Below are 16,617 nucleotides of genomic sequence, written 5' to 3'. Positions count from 1 at the left end.
TTTGTCTCGCAGTCCTGCCTTTCTCTATCCGTCCTGCCTTTCTCTCTCTCCGTCCTGCCTTTCTCTCGCTCTGTTTGAGGCACCGACCCAGCACAGAGAGGTTGACCAGCCGGATGATGCTCTGATCGTTCTGTAGGGGATTCACGACCAAACACTGATAGACACCGCCATCACTTCGCTGTATCTTCTCAATGGAAATACTCCCATTCACGGCGGGGTCGCCAATGAAGGCCACACGGCTCCCCAAATTCCAGTGCATGTTGATAACATTCCCACCCTGATACAGGAGAATCTGTTGGGAAAGAGCAAAGAAGCCTAAATGGAATGCATAGCAAGGAGGAGATTGGGATCAGATTGGGTGGGATATTAATGAGCTTGGGGAGTGAGGGGGAGAGGGGGATTAGACTGGGTGGGATATTAAAGGGTGTGCGGAGTGAGGGGGAGAGTGGAATTAGACTGGGTGGGATATCAAAGGATGTGGGGAGTGAGGGGGAGAGTGGGGTTAGACTGGGTAGGATATTATAGGATGTGCGGATTGAGGGGGAGAGTGGGATTAGACTGGGTGGGATATTAAAGGATGTGCGGATTGAGGGGGAGAGTGGGATTAGACTGGGTGGGATATTAAAGGGAGTGGGGAGTGAGGGGGAGAGTGGGATTAGACTGGGTGGGATATTAAAGGGAGTGGGGAGTGAGGGGGAGAGTGGGATTAGACTGGGTCGGATATTAAAGGGTCTGGTGTGTGAAGGGGGGGTGGGGTTACACTGGGTGGGATATTAAAGGGTCTGGTGAGTGAAGGGGAGGGTGGGGTTAGACTGGGTGGGATATTAAAGGGTGTGCGGAGTGAGGGGGAGAGGGGGGTTCGACTGGGTGGGTTATTAAAGGGTGTGCGGAGTGAGGGGGAGAGTGGGGTTAGACTGGGTCGGATATTAAATGGAATGGAGAGTGAGGGGGAGTGTGGGATTAGACTGGGTGGGATATTAAAGGGAGTAGGTAGTGAGGGGGAGAGTGGGATCAGACTGGGTGGGATATTAAAGGGTGTGCGGAGTGATGGGGAGAGTGGGATCAGACTGGGTGGGATAAAGAAGGGTGTACGGAGTGAGGGGGAGAGTGGGGTTAGACTGGGTGGGATATTAAAGGGAGTGGGGAGTGAGATGAGAGTGGGATCAGACTGGGTGGGATATTAAAGGGTGTGCGGAGTGAGGGGGAGAGGGGGATTAGACTGGGTGGGATATTAAAGGGTGTACGGAGTGAGGGTGAGAGTGGGATTAGACTGGGTGGGATATTAAAGGGTGTGGGGAGTGAGGGGGAGAGTGGGATTAGACTGGGTGGGGTATAGAAGGGTGTACAGAGTGAGGGGGAGAGTGGGGTTAGACTGGGTGGGATATTAAAGGGAGTGGGTAGTGAGAGGGAGAGTGGGATCAGACTGGGTGGGTTGTAGAAGGGTGTACGGAGTGAGGGGGAGAGCGGCGTTAGACTGGGTGGGGTATTAAACGGAGTGGGGAGTGAGATGAGAGTGGGATCAGACTGGGTGGGATATTAAAGGGTGTGCGGGTGAGGGGGAGAGGGGGATTAGACTGGGTGGGATATAGAAGGGTGTACTGAGTGAGGGGGAGAGTGGGTTTAGACTGGGTGGGATATTAAAGGGTGTGGGGAGTGAGGGGGAGAATGGGTTTAGACTGGGTGGGATATTAAAGGGTGTGCGGAGTGAGGGGGAGATTGGAATTAGACTGGGTGGGATATTAAAGGATGTGGGGAGTGAGGGGGAGAGTGGGGTTAGACTGGGTGGGATATTAAAGGGCGTGCGGAGTGAGGGGGAGAGGGGGATTAGACTGGGTGGGATATTAAAGGATGTGGGGAGTGAGGGGGAGAGTGGGATTACACTGGGTGGGATATTAAAGGATGTGGGGAGTGAGGGGGAGAGTGTGATTAGACTGGGTGGGATATTAAAGGGCGTGTGGAGTGAGGGGGAGAGGGGGATTAGACTGGGTGGGATATTAGAGGATGTGGGGAGTGAGGGGGAGAGTGGGATTAGACTGAGTGGGATATTAAAGGGCGTGCGGAGTGAGGGGGAGAGGGGGATTAGACTGGATGGGATATTAAAGGGTGTGGGGAGTGGGGGAGAGAGTGGGATTAGACTGGGTGGGATATTAAAGGGTGTGCGGAGTGAGGGGGAGAGTGGGCTTAGACTGGGTGGGATATTAAAGGGTGTGCGGAGTGAGGGGGAGAGTGTGATTAGACTGAGTGGGATATTAAAGGATGTGGGGAGTGAGGGGGAGAGTGGGATTAGACTGGGTGGGATATTAAAGGGCGTGCGGAGTGAGGGGGAGAGGGGGATTAGACTGGGTGGGATATTAAAGGGTGTGGGGAGTGGGGGAGAGAGTGGGATTAGTTGGGTGGGATATTAAAGGGTGTGGGGAGTGAGGGGGAGAGTGGGATTAAACTGGGTGGGATATTAAAGGGTGTGCGGAGTGAGGGGGAGAGTGCGATTAGACTGAGTGGGATATTAAATTGTGTGGGGAGTGATGGGAGAGTGGGTTTAGACTGGGTGGGATATTAAAGGGTGTGGGGAGTGTGGGGGAGAGTGGGATTAGATTGGGTGGGATATTAAAGGGTGTGGGGAGTGAGGGGGAGAGTGGGATTAGACTGGGTAGGATATTAAAGGGTGTGGGGAGTGAGGGGGAGAGTGGGTTTAGACTGGGTGGGATATTAAAGGGCGTGCGGAGTGAGGGGGAGAGTGGGTTAAGTCTGGGTGGGATATTAAAGGGTGTGGGGAGTGAGGGGGAGAATGGGTTTAGACTGGGTGGGATATTAAAGGGTGTGCGGAGTGAGGGGGAGAGTGGGATTAGACTGGGTGGGATATTAAACGGTGTGTGGAGTGAGGGGGAGAGTGGAATTAGACTGGGTGGGATATTAAAGGATGTGGGGAGTGAGGGGGAGAGTGGGATTAGACTGGGTGGGATATTAAAGGGCGTGCGGAGTGAGGGGGAGAGGGGGATTAGACTGGTTGGGATATTAAAGGGTGTGGGGAGTGGGGGAGAGAGTGGGATTAGACTGGGTGGGATATTAAAGGATGTGGGGAGTGAGGGGGAGAGTGGGATTACACTGGGTGGGATATTAAAGGATGTGGGGAGTGAGGGGGAGAGTGGGATTAGACTGGGTGGGATATTAAAGGGCGTGCGGAGTGAGGGGGAGAGGGGGATTAGACTGGGTGGGATATTAAAGGATGTGGGGAGTGAGGGGGAGAGTGGGATTAGACTGAGTGGGATATTAAAGGGCGTGCGGAGTGAGGGGGAGAGGGGGATTAGACTGGTTGGGATATTAAAGGGTGTGGGGAGTGGGGGAGAGAGTGGGATTAGGCTGGGTGGGATATTAAAGGGTGTGCGGAGTGAGGGGGAGAGTGGGCTTAGACTGGGTGGGATATTAAAGGGTGTGCGGAGTGAGGGGGAGAGTGCGATTAGACTGAGTGGGATATTAAAGGATGTGGGGAGTGAGGGGGAGAGTGGGATTAGACTGGGTGGGATATTAAAGGGCGTGCGGAGTGAGGGGGAGAGGGGGATTAGACTGGGTGGGATATTAAAGGGTGTGGGGAGTGGGGGAGAGAGTGGGATTAGACTGGGTGGGATATTAAAGGGTGTGGGGAGTGAGGGGGAGAGTGGGATTAAACTGGGTGGGATATTAAAGGGTGTGCGGAGTGAGGTGGAGAGTGCGATTAGACTGAGTGGGATATTAAAGGGTGTGGGGAGTGATGGGAGAGTGGGTTTAGACTGGGTGGGATATTAAAGGGTGTGGGGAGTGTGGGGGAGAGTGGGATTAGATTGGGTGGGATATTAAAGGGTGTGGGGAGTGAGGGGGAGAGTGGGATTAGACTGGGTAGGATATTAAAGGGTGTGGGGAGTGAGGGGGAGAGTGGGATTAGACTGGGTGGGATATTAAAGGGTGTGGGGAGTGAGGGGGAGAGTGGGATTAGACTGGGTGGGATATTTAAGGGTGTGGGGAGTGAGGGGGAGAGTGGGATTAGACTGGGTGGGATATTTAAGGGTGTGGGGAGTAAGGGGGAGAGGGGGATTAGACTGGGTGGGATATAGAAGGATGTACGGAGTGAGGGGGAGAGTGGGTTCAGACTGGGTGGGATATTAAAGGGAGTGGGTAGTGAGGCGTAGATGGGGATTAGGCTGGGTGGGATATAGAAGGGTGTGCGGAGTGATGGGGAGAGGGGGATTAGACTGGGTGGGATATAGAAGGATGTACGGAGTGAGGGGGAGAGTGGGTTCAGACTGGGTGGGATATTAAAGGGAGTGGGTAGTGAGGGGGAGAGTGGGATCAGACTGGGTGGGATATTAAAGGGTGTGGGGAGTGAGGGGGAGAGTGGGATTAGACTGGGTGGGATATTTAAGGGTGTGGGGAGTGAGGGGGAGAGGGGGATTAGACTGGTTGGGATATTAAAGGGTGTGGGGAGTGGGGGAGAGAGTGGGATTAGACTGGGAGGGATATTAAAGGGTGTGCGGAGTGAGGGGGAGAGTGCGATTAGACTGAGTGGGATATTAAAGGATGTGGGGAGTGAGGGGGAGAGTGGGATTAGACTGGGTGGGATATTAAAGGGCGTGCGGAGTGAGGGGGAGAGGGGGATTAGACTGGGTGGGATATTAAAGGGTGTGGGGAGTGGGGGAGAGAGTGGGATTAGACTGGGTGGGATATTAAAGGGTGTGGGGAGTGGGGGAGAGAGTCGGATTAGACTAGGTGGGATATTAAAGGGTGTGGGGAGTGAGGGGGAGAGTGGGATTAGACTGGGTGGGATATTAAAGGGCGTGCGGAGTGAGGGGGTGAGGGGGATTAGACTGGGTGGGATATTAAAGGATGTGGGGAGTGAGGGGGAGAGTGGGATTAGACTGGGTGGGATATTAAAGGGCGTGCGGAGTGAGGGGGAGAGGGGGATTAGACTGGTTGGGATATTAAAGGGTGTGGGGAGTGGGGGAGAGAGTGGGATTAGACTGGGTGGGATATTAAAGGGTGTGCGGAGTGAGGGGGAGAGTGGGCTTAGACTGGGTGGGATATTAAAGGGTGTGCGGAGTGAGGGGGAGAGTGCGATTAGACTGAGTGGGATATTAAAGGACGTGGGGAGTGAGGGGGAGAGTGGGATTAGACTGGGTGGGATATTAAAGGGCGTGCGGAGTGAGGGGGAGAGGGGGATTAGACTGGGTGGGATATTAAAGGGTGTGGGGAGTGGGGGAGAGAGTGGGATTAGACTGGGTTGGATATTAAAGGGTGTGGGGAGTGAGGGGGAGAGTGGGATTAAACTGGGTGGGATATTAAAGGGTGTGCGGAGTGAGGGGGAGAGTGCGATTAGACTGAGTGGGATATTAAAGGGTGTGGGGAGTGATGGGAGAGTGGGTTTAGACTGGGTGGGATATTAAAGGGTGTGGGGAGTGTGGGGGAGAGTGGGATTAGATTGGGTGGGATATTAAAGGGTGTGGGGAGTGAGGGGGAGAGTGGGATTAGACTGGGTAGGATATTAAAGGGTGTGGGGAGTGAGGGGGAGAGTGGGATTAGACTGGGTGGGATATTAAAGGGCGTGCGGAGTGAGGGGGAGAGGGGGATTAGACTGGGTGGGATATTAAAGGGTGTGGGGAGTGGGGGAGAGAGTCGGATTAGACTAGGTGGGATATTCAAGGGTGTAGGGAGTGAGGGGGAGAGTGGGATTAGACTGGGTGGGATATTAAAGGGTGTGCGGAGTGAGGGCGAGAGTGCGATTAGACTGAGTGGGATATTAAAGGGTGTGGGGAGTGAGGGGAGAGTGGGTTTAGACTGGGTGGGATATTAAAGGGTGTGGGGAGTGTGGGGGAGAGTGGGATTAGATTGGGTGGGATATTAAAGGGAGTGGGGAGTGAGGGGGAGAGTGGGATTAGACTGGGTAGGATATTAAAGGGTGTGGGGAGTGAGGGGGAGAGTGGGATTAGACTGGGTGGGATATTTAAGGGTGTGGGGAGTGAGGGGGAGAGTGGGATTAGACTGGGTGGCATATTAAAGGGTGTGCGGAGGGAGGGGGAGAGTGCGATTAGACTGGGTGGGATATAAAAGGGTGTGCGGAGGGAGGGGTAGAGGGGGATTAGACTGGGTGGGATATTAAAGGGTGTGCGGAGGGAGGCGTAGAGGGGGATTAGGCTGGGTGGGATATAGAAGGGTGTGCGGAGTGATGGGGAGAGGGGGATTAGACTGGGTGGGATATAGAAGGATGTACGGAGTGAGGGGGAGAGTGGGTTCAGACTGGGTGGGATATTAAAGGGAGTGGGTAGTGAGGGGGAGAGTGGGATCAGACTGGGTGGGATATTAAAGGGTGTGCGGAGGGAGGGGTAGAGGCGGATTAGGCTGGGTGGGATATTTAAGGGTGTGGGGAGTGAGGGGGAGAGTGGGATTAGACTGGGTGGGATATTTAAGGGTGTGGGGAGTAAGGGGGAGAGTGGGATTAGACTGGGTGGGATATTAAAGGGTGTGGGGAGTGAGGGGGAGAGTGGGATTAGACTGGGTGGCATATTAAAGGGTGTGCGGAGGGAGGGGGAGAGTGCGATTAGACTGGGTGGGATATTAAAGGGTGTGCGGAGGGAGGGGTAGAGGGGGATTAGACTGGGTGGGATATTAAAGGGTGTGCGGAGGGAGGCGTAGATGGGGATTAGGCTGGGTGGGATATAGAAGGGTGTGCGGAGTGATGGGGAGAGGGGGATTAGACTGGGTGGGATATGGAAGGATGTCCGGAGTGAGGGGGAGAGTGGGTTCAGACTGGGTGGGATATTAAAGGGAGTGGGTAGTGAGGGGGAGAGTGGGATCAGACTGGGTGGGATATTAAAGGGTGTGGGGAGTGTGGGGGAGAGTGGGATTAGACTGAGTGGGATATTAAAGGGCGTGCGGAGTGAGGGGGAGAGGGGGATTAGACTGGTTGGGATATTAAAGGGTGTGGGGAGTGGGGGAGAGAGTGGGATTAGACTGGGAGGGATATTAAAGGGTGTGCGGAGTGAGGGGAGAGTGGTTTTAGACTGGGTGGGATATTAAAGGGTGTGCGGAGTGAGGGGGAGAGTGCGATTAGACTGAGTGGGATATTAAAGGATGTGGGGAGTGAGGGGGAGAGTGGGATTAGACTGGGTGGGATATTAAAGGGCGTGCGGAGTGAGGGGGAGAGGGGGATTAGACTGGGTGGGATATTAAAGGGTGTGGGGAGTGGGGGAGAGAGTGGGATTAGACTGGGTGGGATATTAAAGGGTGTGGGGAGTGGGGGAGAGAGTCGGATTAGACTAGGTGGGATATTAAAGGGTGAAGGGAGTGAGGGGGAGAGTGGGATTAGACTGGGTGGGATATTAAAGGGCGTGCGGAGTGAGGGGGTGAGGGGGATTAGACTGGGTGGGATATTAAAGGATGTGGGGAGTGAGGGGGAGAGTGGGATTAGACTGGGTGGGATATTAAAGGGCGTGCGGAGTGAGGGGGAGAGGGGGATTAGACTGGTTGGGATATTAAAGGGTGTGGGGAGTGGGGGAGAGAGTGGGATTAGACTGGGTGGGATATTAAAGGGTGTGCGAAGTGAGGGGGAGAGTGGGCTTAGACTGGGTGGGATATTAAAGGGTGTGCGGAGTGAGGGGGAGAGTGCGATTAGACTGAGTGGGATATTAAAGGATGTGGGGAGTGAGGGGGAGAGTGGGATTAGACTGGGTGGGATATTAAAGGGCGTGCGGAGTGAGGGGGAGAGGGGGATTAGACTGGGTGGGATATTAAAGGGTGTGGGGAGTGGGGGAGAGAGTGGGATTAGACTGGGTTGGATATTAAAGGGTGTGGGGAGTGAGGGGGAGAGTGGGATTAAACTGGGTGGGATATTAAAGGGTGTGCGGAGCGAGGGGGAGAGTGCGATTAGACTGAGTGGGATATTAAAGGGTGTGGGGAGTGATGGGAGAGTGGGTTTAGACTGGGTGGGATATTAAAGGGTGTGGGGAGTGTGGGGGAGAGTGGGATTAGATTGGGTGGGATATTAAAGGGTGTGGGGAGTGAGGGGGAGAGTGGGATTAGACTGGGTAGGATATTAAAGGGTGTGGGGAGTGAGGGGGAGAGTGGGATTAGACTGGGTGGGATATTAAAGGGCGTGCGGAGTGAGGGGGAGAGGGGGATTAGACTGGGTGGGATATTAAAGGGTGTGGGGAGTGGGGGAGAGAGTCGGATTAGACTAGGTGGGATATTCAAGGGTGTAGGGAGTGAGGGGGAGAGTGGGATTAGACTGGGTGGGATATTAAAGGGTGTGCGGAGTGAGGGCGAGAGTGCGATTAGACTGAGTGGGATATTAAAGGGTGTGGGGAGTGAGGGGAGAGTGGGTTTAGACTGGGTGGGATATTAAAGGGTGTGGGGAGTGTGGGGGAGAGTGGGATTAGATTGGGTGGGATATTAAAGGGAGTGGGGAGTGAGGGGGAGAGTGGGATTAGACTGGGTAGGATATTAAAGGGTGTGGGGAGTGAGGGGGAGAGTGGGATTAGACTGGGTGGGATATTTAAGGGTGTGGGGAGTGAGGGGGAGAGTGGGATTAGACTGGGTGGCATATTAAAGGGTGTGCGGAGGGAGGGGGAGAGTGCGATTAGACTGGTTGGGATATAAAAGGGTGTGCGGAGGGAGGGGTAGAGGGGGATTAGACTGGGTGGGATATTAAAGGGTGTGCGGAGGGAGGCGTAGAGGGGGATTAGGCTGGGTGGGATATAGAAGGGTGTGCGGAGTGATGGGGAGAGGGGGATTAGACTGGGTGGGATATAGAAGGATGTACGGAGTGAGGGGGAGAGTGGGTTCAGACTGGGTGGGATATTAAAGGGAGTGGGTAGTGAGGGGGAGAGTGGGATCAGACTGGGTGGGATATTAAAGGGTGTGCGGAGGGAGGGGTAGAGGCGGATTAGGCTGGGTGGGATATAGAAGGGTGTGCGGAGTGATGGGGAGAGGGGGATTAGACTGGGTGGGATATAGAAGGGTGTACGGAGTGAGGGGGAGAGTGGGTTCAGACTGGGTGGGATATTAAAGGGAGTGGGTAGTGAGGGGGAGAGTGGGATCAGACTGGGTGGGATATAGAAGGGTGTGCGGAGTGAGGGAGAGACTGGGTTAGACTGGGTGGGATATTAAAGGGTGCGGGGAGTGAGGGGGAGAGTGGGATTAGATTGGGTAGGATATTAAAGGGTGTGGGGAGTGAGGGGGAGAGTGGGATTAGACTGGGTGGGATATTAAAGGATGTGGGGAGTGAGGGGGAGAGTGGGATTAGACTGGGTGGGATATTAAAGGGCGTGCGGAGTGAGGGGGAGAGGGGGATTAGACTGGTTGGGATATTAAAGGGTGTGGGGAGTGGGGGAGAGAGTGGGATTAGACTGGGTGGGATATTAAAGGATGTGGGGAGTGAGGGGGAGAGTGGGATTACACTGGGTGGGATATTAAAGGATGTGGGGAGTGAGGGGGAGAGTGGGATTAGACTGGGTGGGATATTAAAGGGCGTGCGGAGTGAGGGGGAGAGGGGGATTAGACTGGGTGGGATATTAAAGGATGTGGGGAGTGAGGGGGAGAGTGGGATTAGACTGAGTGGGATATTAAAGGGCGTGCGGAGTGAGGGGGAGAGGGGGATTAGACTGGTTGGGATATTAAAGGGTGTGGGGAGTGGGGGAGAGAGTGGGATTAGGCTGGGTGGGATATTAAAGGGTGTGCGGAGTGAGGGGGAGAGTGGACTTAGACTGGGTGGGATATTAAAGGGTGTGCGGAGTGAGGGGGAGAGTGCGATTAGACTGAGTGGGATATTAAAGGATGTGGGGAGTGAGGGGGAGAGTGGGATTAGACAGGGTGGGATATTAAAGGGCGTGCGGAGTGAGGGGGAGAGGGGGATTAGACTGGGTGGGATATTAAAGGGTGTGGGGAGTGGGGGAGAGAGTGGGATTAGACTGGGTGGGATATTAAAGGGTGTGGGGAGTGAGGGGGAGAGTGGGATTAAACTGGGTGGGATATTAAAGGGTGTGCGGAGTGAGGTGGAGAGTGCGATTAGACTGAGTGGGATATTAAAGGGTGTGGGGAGTGATGGGAGAGTGGGTTTAGACTGGGTGGGATATTAAAGGGTGTGGGGAGTGTGGGGGAGAGTGGGATTAGATTGGGTGGGATATTAAAGGGTGTGGGGAGTGAGGGGGAGAGTGGGATTAGACTGGGTAGGATATTAAAGGGTGTGGGGAGTGAGGGGGAGAGTGGGATTAGACTGGGTGGGATATTAAAGGGTGTGGGGAGTGAGGGGGAGAGTGGGATTAGACTGGGTGGGATATTTAAGGGTGTGGGGAGTGAGGGGGAGAGTGGGATTAGACTGGGTGGGATATTTAAGGGTGTGGGGAGTAAGGGGGAGAGGGGGATTAGACTGGGTGGGATATAGAAGGATGTACGGAGTGAGGGGGAGAGTGGGTTCAGACTGGGTGGGATATTAAAGGGAGTGGGTAGTGAGGCGTAGATGGGGATTAGGCTGGGTGGGATATAGAAGGGTGTGCGGAGTGATGGGGAGAGGGGGATTAGACTGGGTGGGATATAGAAGGATGTACGGAGTGAGGGGGAGAGTGGGTTCAGACTGGGTGGGATATTAAAGGGAGTGGGTAGTGAGGGGGAGAGTGGGATCAGACTGGGTGGGATATTAAAGGGTGTGGGGAGTGAGGGGGAGAGTGGGATTAGACTGGGTGGGATATTTAAGGGTGTGGGGAGTGAGGGGGAGAGGGGGATTAGACTGGTTGGGATATTAAAGGGTGTGGGGAGTGGGGGAGAGAGTGGGATTAGACTGGGAGGGATATTAAAGGGTGTGCGGAGTGAGGGGGAGAGTGCGATTAGACTGAGTGGGATATTAAAGGATGTGGGGAGTGAGGGGGAGAGTGGGATTAGACTGGGTGGGATATTAAAGGGCGTGCGGAGTGAGGGGGAGAGGGGGATTAGACTGGGTGGGATATTAAAGGGTGTGGGGAGTGGGGGAGAGAGTGGGATTAGACTGGGTGGGATATTAAAGGGTGTGGGGAGTGGGGGAGAGAGTCGGATTAGACTAGGTGGGATATTAAAGGGTGTGGGGAGTGAGGGGGAGAGTGGGATTAGACTGGGTGGGATATTAAAGGGCGTGCGGAGTGAGGGGGTGAGGGGGATTAGACTGGGTGGGATATTAAAGGATGTGGGGAGTGAGGGGGAGAGTGGGATTAGACTGGGTGGGATATTAAAGGGCGTGCGGAGTGAGGGGGAGAGGGGGATTAGACTGGTTGGGATATTAAAGGGTGTGGGGAGTGGGGGAGAGAGTGGGATTAGACTGGGTGGGATATTAAAGGGTGTGCGGAGTGAGGGGGAGAGTGGGCTTAGACTGGGTGGGATATTAAAGGGTGTGCGGAGTGAGGGGGAGAGTGCGATTAGACTGAGTGGGATATTAAAGGACGTGGGGAGTGAGGGGGAGAGTGGGATTAGACTGGGTGGGATATTAAAGGGCGTGCGGAGTGAGGGGGAGAGGGGGATTAGACTGGGTGGGATATTAAAGGGTGTGGGGAGTGGGGGAGAGAGTGGGATTAGACTGGGTTGGATATTAAAGGGTGTGGGGAGTGAGGGGGAGAGTGGGATTAAACTGGGTGGGATATTAAAGGGTGTGCGGAGTGAGGGGGAGAGTGCGATTAGACTGAGTGGGATATTAAAGGGTGTGGGGAGTGATGGGAGAGTGGGTTTAGACTGGGTGGGATATTAAAGGGTGTGGGGAGTGTGGGGGAGAGTGGGATTAGATTGGGTGGGATATTAAAGGGTGTGGGGAGTGAGGGGGAGAGTGGGATTAGACTGGGTAGGATATTAAAGGGTGTGGGGAGTGAGGGGGAGAGTGGGATTAGACTGGGTGGGATATTAAAGGGCGTGCGGAGTGAGGGGGAGAGGGGGATTAGACTGGGTGGGATATTAAAGGGTGTGGGGAGTGGGGGAGAGAGTCGGATTAGACTAGGTGGGATATTCAAGGGTGTAGGGAGTGAGGGGGAGAGTGGGATTAGACTGGGTGGGATATTAAAGGGTGTGCGGAGTGAGGGCGAGAGTGCGATTAGACTGAGTGGGATATTAAAGGGTGTGGGGAGTGAGGGGAGAGTGGGTTTAGACTGGGTGGGATATTAAAGGGTGTGGGGAGTGTGGGGGAGAGTGGGATTAGATTGGGTGGGATATTAAAGGGAGTGGGGAGTGAGGGGGAGAGTGGGATTAGACTGGGTAGGATATTAAAGGGTGTGGGGAGTGAGGGGGAGAGTGGGATTAGACTGGGTGGGATATTTAAGGGTGTGTGGAGTGAGGGGGAGAGTGGGATTAGACTGGGTGGCATATTAAAGGGTGTGCGGAGGGAGGGGGAGAGTGCGATTAGACTGGGTGGGATATAAAAGGGTGTGCGGAGGGAGGGGTAGAGGGGGATTAGACTGGGTGGGATATTAAAGGGTGTGCGGAGGGAGGCGTAGAGGGGGATTAGGCTGGGTGGGATATAGAAGGGTGTGCGGAGTGATGGGGAGAGGGGGATTAGACTGGGTGGGATATAGAAGGATGTACGGAGTGAGGGGGAGAGTGGGTTCAGACTGGGTGGGATATTAAAGGGAGTGGGTAGTGAGGGGGAGAGTGGGATCAGACTGGGTGGGATATTAAAGGGTGTGCGGAGGGAGGGGTAGAGGCGGATTAGGCTGGGTGGGATATTTAAGGGTGTGGGGAGTGAGGGGGAGAGTGGGATTAGACTGGGTGGGATATTTAAGGGTGTGGGGAGTAAGGGGGAGAGTGGGATTAGACTGGGTGGGATATTAAAGGGTGTGGGGAGTGAGGGGGAGAGTGGGATTAGACTGGGTGGCATATTAAAGGGTGTGCGGAGGGAGGGGGAGAGTGCGATTAGACTGGGTGGGATATTAAAGGGTGTGCGGAGGGAGGGGTAGAGGGGGATTAGACTGGGTGGGATATTAAAGGGTGTGCGGAGGGAGGCGTAGATGGGGATTAGGCTGGGTGGGATATAGAAGGGTGTGCGGAGTGATGGGGAGAGGGGGATTAGACTGGGTGGGATATGGAAGGATGTCCGGAGTGAGGGGGAGAGTGGGTTCAGACTGGGTGGGATATTAAAGGGAGTGGGTAGTGAGGGGGAGAGTGGGATCAGACTGGGTGGGATATTAAAGGGTGTGGGGAGTGTGGGGGAGAGTGGGATTAGACTGAGTGGGATATTAAAGGGCGTGCGGAGTGAGGGGGAGAGGGGGATTAGACTGGTTGGGATATTAAAGGGTGTGGGGAGTGGGGGAGAGAGTGGGATTAGACTGGGAGGGATATTAAAGGGTGTGCGGAGTGAGGGGAGAGTGGTTTTAGACTGGGTGGGATATTAAAGGGTGTGCGGAGTGAGGGGGAGAGTGCGATTAGACTGAGTGGGATATTAAAGGATGTGGGGAGTGAGGGGGAGAGTGGGATTAGACTGGGTGGGATATTAAAGGGCGTGCGGAGTGAGGGGGAGAGGGGGATTAGACTGGGTGGGATATTAAAGGGTGTGGGGAGTGGGGGAGAGAGTGGGATTAGACTGGGTGGGATATTAAAGGGTGTGGGGAGTGGGGGAGAGAGTCGGATTAGACTAGGTGGGATATTAAAGGGTGAAGGGAGTGAGGGGGAGAGTGGGATTAGACTGGGTGGGATATTAAAGGGCGTGCGGAGTGAGGGGATGAGGGGGATTAGACTGGGTGGGATATTAAAGGATGTGGGGAGTGAGGGGGAGAGTGGGATTAGACTGGGTGGGATATTAAAGGGCGTGCGGAGTGAGGGGGAGAGGGGGATTAGACTGGTTGGGATATTAAAGGGTGTGGGGAGTGGGGGAGAGAGTGGGATTAGACTGGGTGGGATATTAAAGGGTGTGCGAAGTGAGGGGGAGAGTGGGCTTAGACTGGGTGGGATATTAAAGGGTGTGCGGAGTGAGGGGGAGAGTGCGATTAGACTGAGTGGGATATTAAAGGATGTGGGGAGTGAGGGGGAGAGTGGGATTAGACTGGGTGGTATATTAAAGGGCGTGCGGAGTGAGGGGGAGAGGGGGATTAGACTGGGTGGGATATTAAAGGGTGTGGGGAGTGGGGGAGAGAGTGGGATTAGACTGGGTTGGATATTAAAGGGTGTGGGGAGTGAGGGGGAGAGTGGGATTAAACTGGGTGGGATATTAAAGGGTGTGCGGAGTGAGGGGGAGAGTGCGATTAGACTGAGTGGGATATTAAAGGGTGTGGGGAGTGATGGGAGAGTGGGTTTAGACTGGGTGGGATATTAAAGGGTGTGGGGAGTGTGGGGGAGAGTGGGATTAGATTGGGTGGGATATTAAAGGGTGTGGGGAGTGAGGGGGAGAGTGGGATTAGACTGGGTAGGATATTAAAGGGTGTGGGGAGTGAGGGGGAGAGTGGGATTAGACTGGGTGGGATATTAAAGGGCGTGCGGAGTGAGGGGGAGAGGGGGATTAGACTGGGTGGGATATTAAAGGGTGTGGGGAGTGGGGGAGAGAGTCGGATTAGACTAGGTGGGATATTCAAGGGTGTAGGGAGTGAGGGGGAGAGTGGGATTAGACTGGGTGGGATATTAAAGGGTGTGCGGAGTGAGGGCGAGAGTGCGATTAGACTGAGTGGGATATTAAAGGGTGTGGGGAGTGAGGGGAGAGTGGGTTTAGACTGGGTGGGATATTAAAGGGTGTGGGGAGTGTGGGGGAGAGTGGGATTAGATTGGGTGGGATATTAAAGGGAGTGGGGAGTGAGGGGGAGAGTGGGATTAGACTGGGTAGGATATTAAAGGGTGTGGGGAGTGAGGGGGAGAGTGGGATTAGACTGGGTGGGATATTTAAGGGTGTGGGGAGTGAGGGGGAGAGTGGGATTAGACTGGGTGGCATATTAAAGGGTGTGCGGAGGGAGGGGGAGAGTGCGATTAGACTGGGTGGGATATAAAAGGGTGTGCGGAGGGAGGGGTAGAGGGGGATTAGACTGGGTGGGATATTAAAGGGTGTGCGGAGGGAGGCGTAGAGGGGGATTAGGCTGGGTGGGATATAGAAGGGTGTGCGGAGTGATGGGGAGAGGGGGATTAGACTGGGTGGGATATAGAAGGATGTACGGAGTGAGGGGGAGAGTGGGTTCAGACTGGGTGGGATATTAAAGGGAGTGGGTAGTGAGGGGGAGAGTGGGATCAGACTGGGTGGGATATTAAAGGGTGTGCGGAGGGAGGGGTAGAGGCGGATTAGGCTGGGTGGGATATAGAAGGGTGTGCGGAGTGATGGGGAGAGGGGGATTAGACTGGGTGGGATATAGAAGGGTGTACGGAGTGAGGGGGAGAGTGGGTTCAGACTGGGTGGGATATTAAAGGGAGTGGGTAGTGAGGGGGAGAGTGGGATCAGACTGGGTGGGATATAGAAGGGTGTGCGGAGTGAGGGAGAGACTGGGTTAGACTGGGTGGGATATTAAAGGGTGCGGGGAGTGAGGGGGAGAGTGGGATTAGATTGGGTAGGATATTAAAGGGTGTGGGGAGTGAGGGGGAGAGTGGGATTAGACTGGGTGGGATATTAAAAGGTGTGGGGAGTGAGGGGGTGAGTGGGATTAGACTGGGTGGCATATTAAAGGGTGTGCGGAGGGAGGGGGAGAGTGGGATTAGACTGGGTGGGATATTAAAGGGTGTGCGGAGTGAGGGGTAGAGGGGGATGAGGCAGGGTGGGATATAGAAGGGTGTGCGGAGTGATGGGGAGAGGGGGATTAGACTGGGTGGGATATAGAAGGGTGTACGGAGTGAGGGGGAGAGTGGGTTTAGACTGGGTGGGATATTAAAGGGAGTGGGGAGTGAGGGGAGAGTGGGATCACACTGGGTAGGATATTAAAGGGTGTGCGGAGGGTGGGGGAGAGGGGGATTAGACTGGGTGGGATACAGAAGGGTGTGCGGAGTGAGGGAGAGAGTGGGTTAGACTGGGTGGAATATTAAAGAGTGTGGGGAGTGAGGGGGAGAGTGGGGTTAGACTGGGTGGAATTTTAAAGGTGGTGGGGAGTGAGGGGGAGAGGGGATTTAGACTGGGTGGCATATTAAAGGGTGTGGGGAGTGAGGGGGAGAGTGGGATTAGACTGGGTGGGATATAGGAGAGTGTGAGGAATGGCAGAAAGAGTGGGATTAGACTGGGTGGGATATTAAAGGGTGTGGGGAGTGAGGGGAGAGTGGGATTAGACTGGGTGGGATATTAAAGGGTGTGCGGAGTGAGAGGGAGAGTGGGTTTAGACTGGGTGGGATATTAAAGGGTGTGGGGAGTGAGGGGGAGAGAGGGATTAGATTGGGTGGGATATTAAAGGGTGTGGGGAGTGAGGGGGAGAGTGGGATTAGACTTGGTGGGATATTAAAAGGTGTGGGGAGTGAGGGGGAGAGTGGGATTAGACTGGGTAGGATATTAAAGGGTGTGCGGAGTGAGGGCGAGTGTGGGATTAGACTGGGTGGGATATTAAAGGGTGTGCGGAGTGAGGGGGAGAGTGCGATTAGACTGGGTGGGATATTAAAGGGTGTGCGGAGGGAGAGGTAGAGGGGGATTAGGCTGGGTGGGATATAGAAGGGTGTACGGAGTGAGGGGGAGAGTGGGTTTAGACTGGGTGGGATATTAAA

At 54.7% G+C, this 16,617-nt stretch overlaps 1 protein-coding gene across 3 annotated transcripts in view; it reads right to left on the bottom strand.

Moving 5' to 3' along the window:
• The window catches only part of LOC140411610 (immunoglobulin superfamily member 11-like), a 366,531-nt gene that overhangs the window by 216,970 nt on the left and 132,944 nt on the right, over positions 1-16,617 (bottom strand). For all 3 annotated transcript variants that reach the window (XM_072500668.1, XM_072500669.1, XM_072500670.1), the window contains exon 3: positions 88-292. In XM_072500668.1, the coding sequence (XP_072356769.1) occupies positions 88-292 (205 nt within the window). The remainder of the gene's footprint in view (positions 1-87; positions 293-16,617) is intronic.

Source organism: Scyliorhinus torazame, chromosome 4, assembly GCF_047496885.1.
Source record: "Scyliorhinus torazame isolate Kashiwa2021f chromosome 4, sScyTor2.1, whole genome shotgun sequence".
Lineage (NCBI taxonomy): Eukaryota > Metazoa > Chordata > Chondrichthyes > Carcharhiniformes > Scyliorhinidae > Scyliorhinus > Scyliorhinus torazame.
Note: the sequence above shows the minus strand (reverse complement) of the source record. Positions and strands in the feature narration are given on the sequence as shown.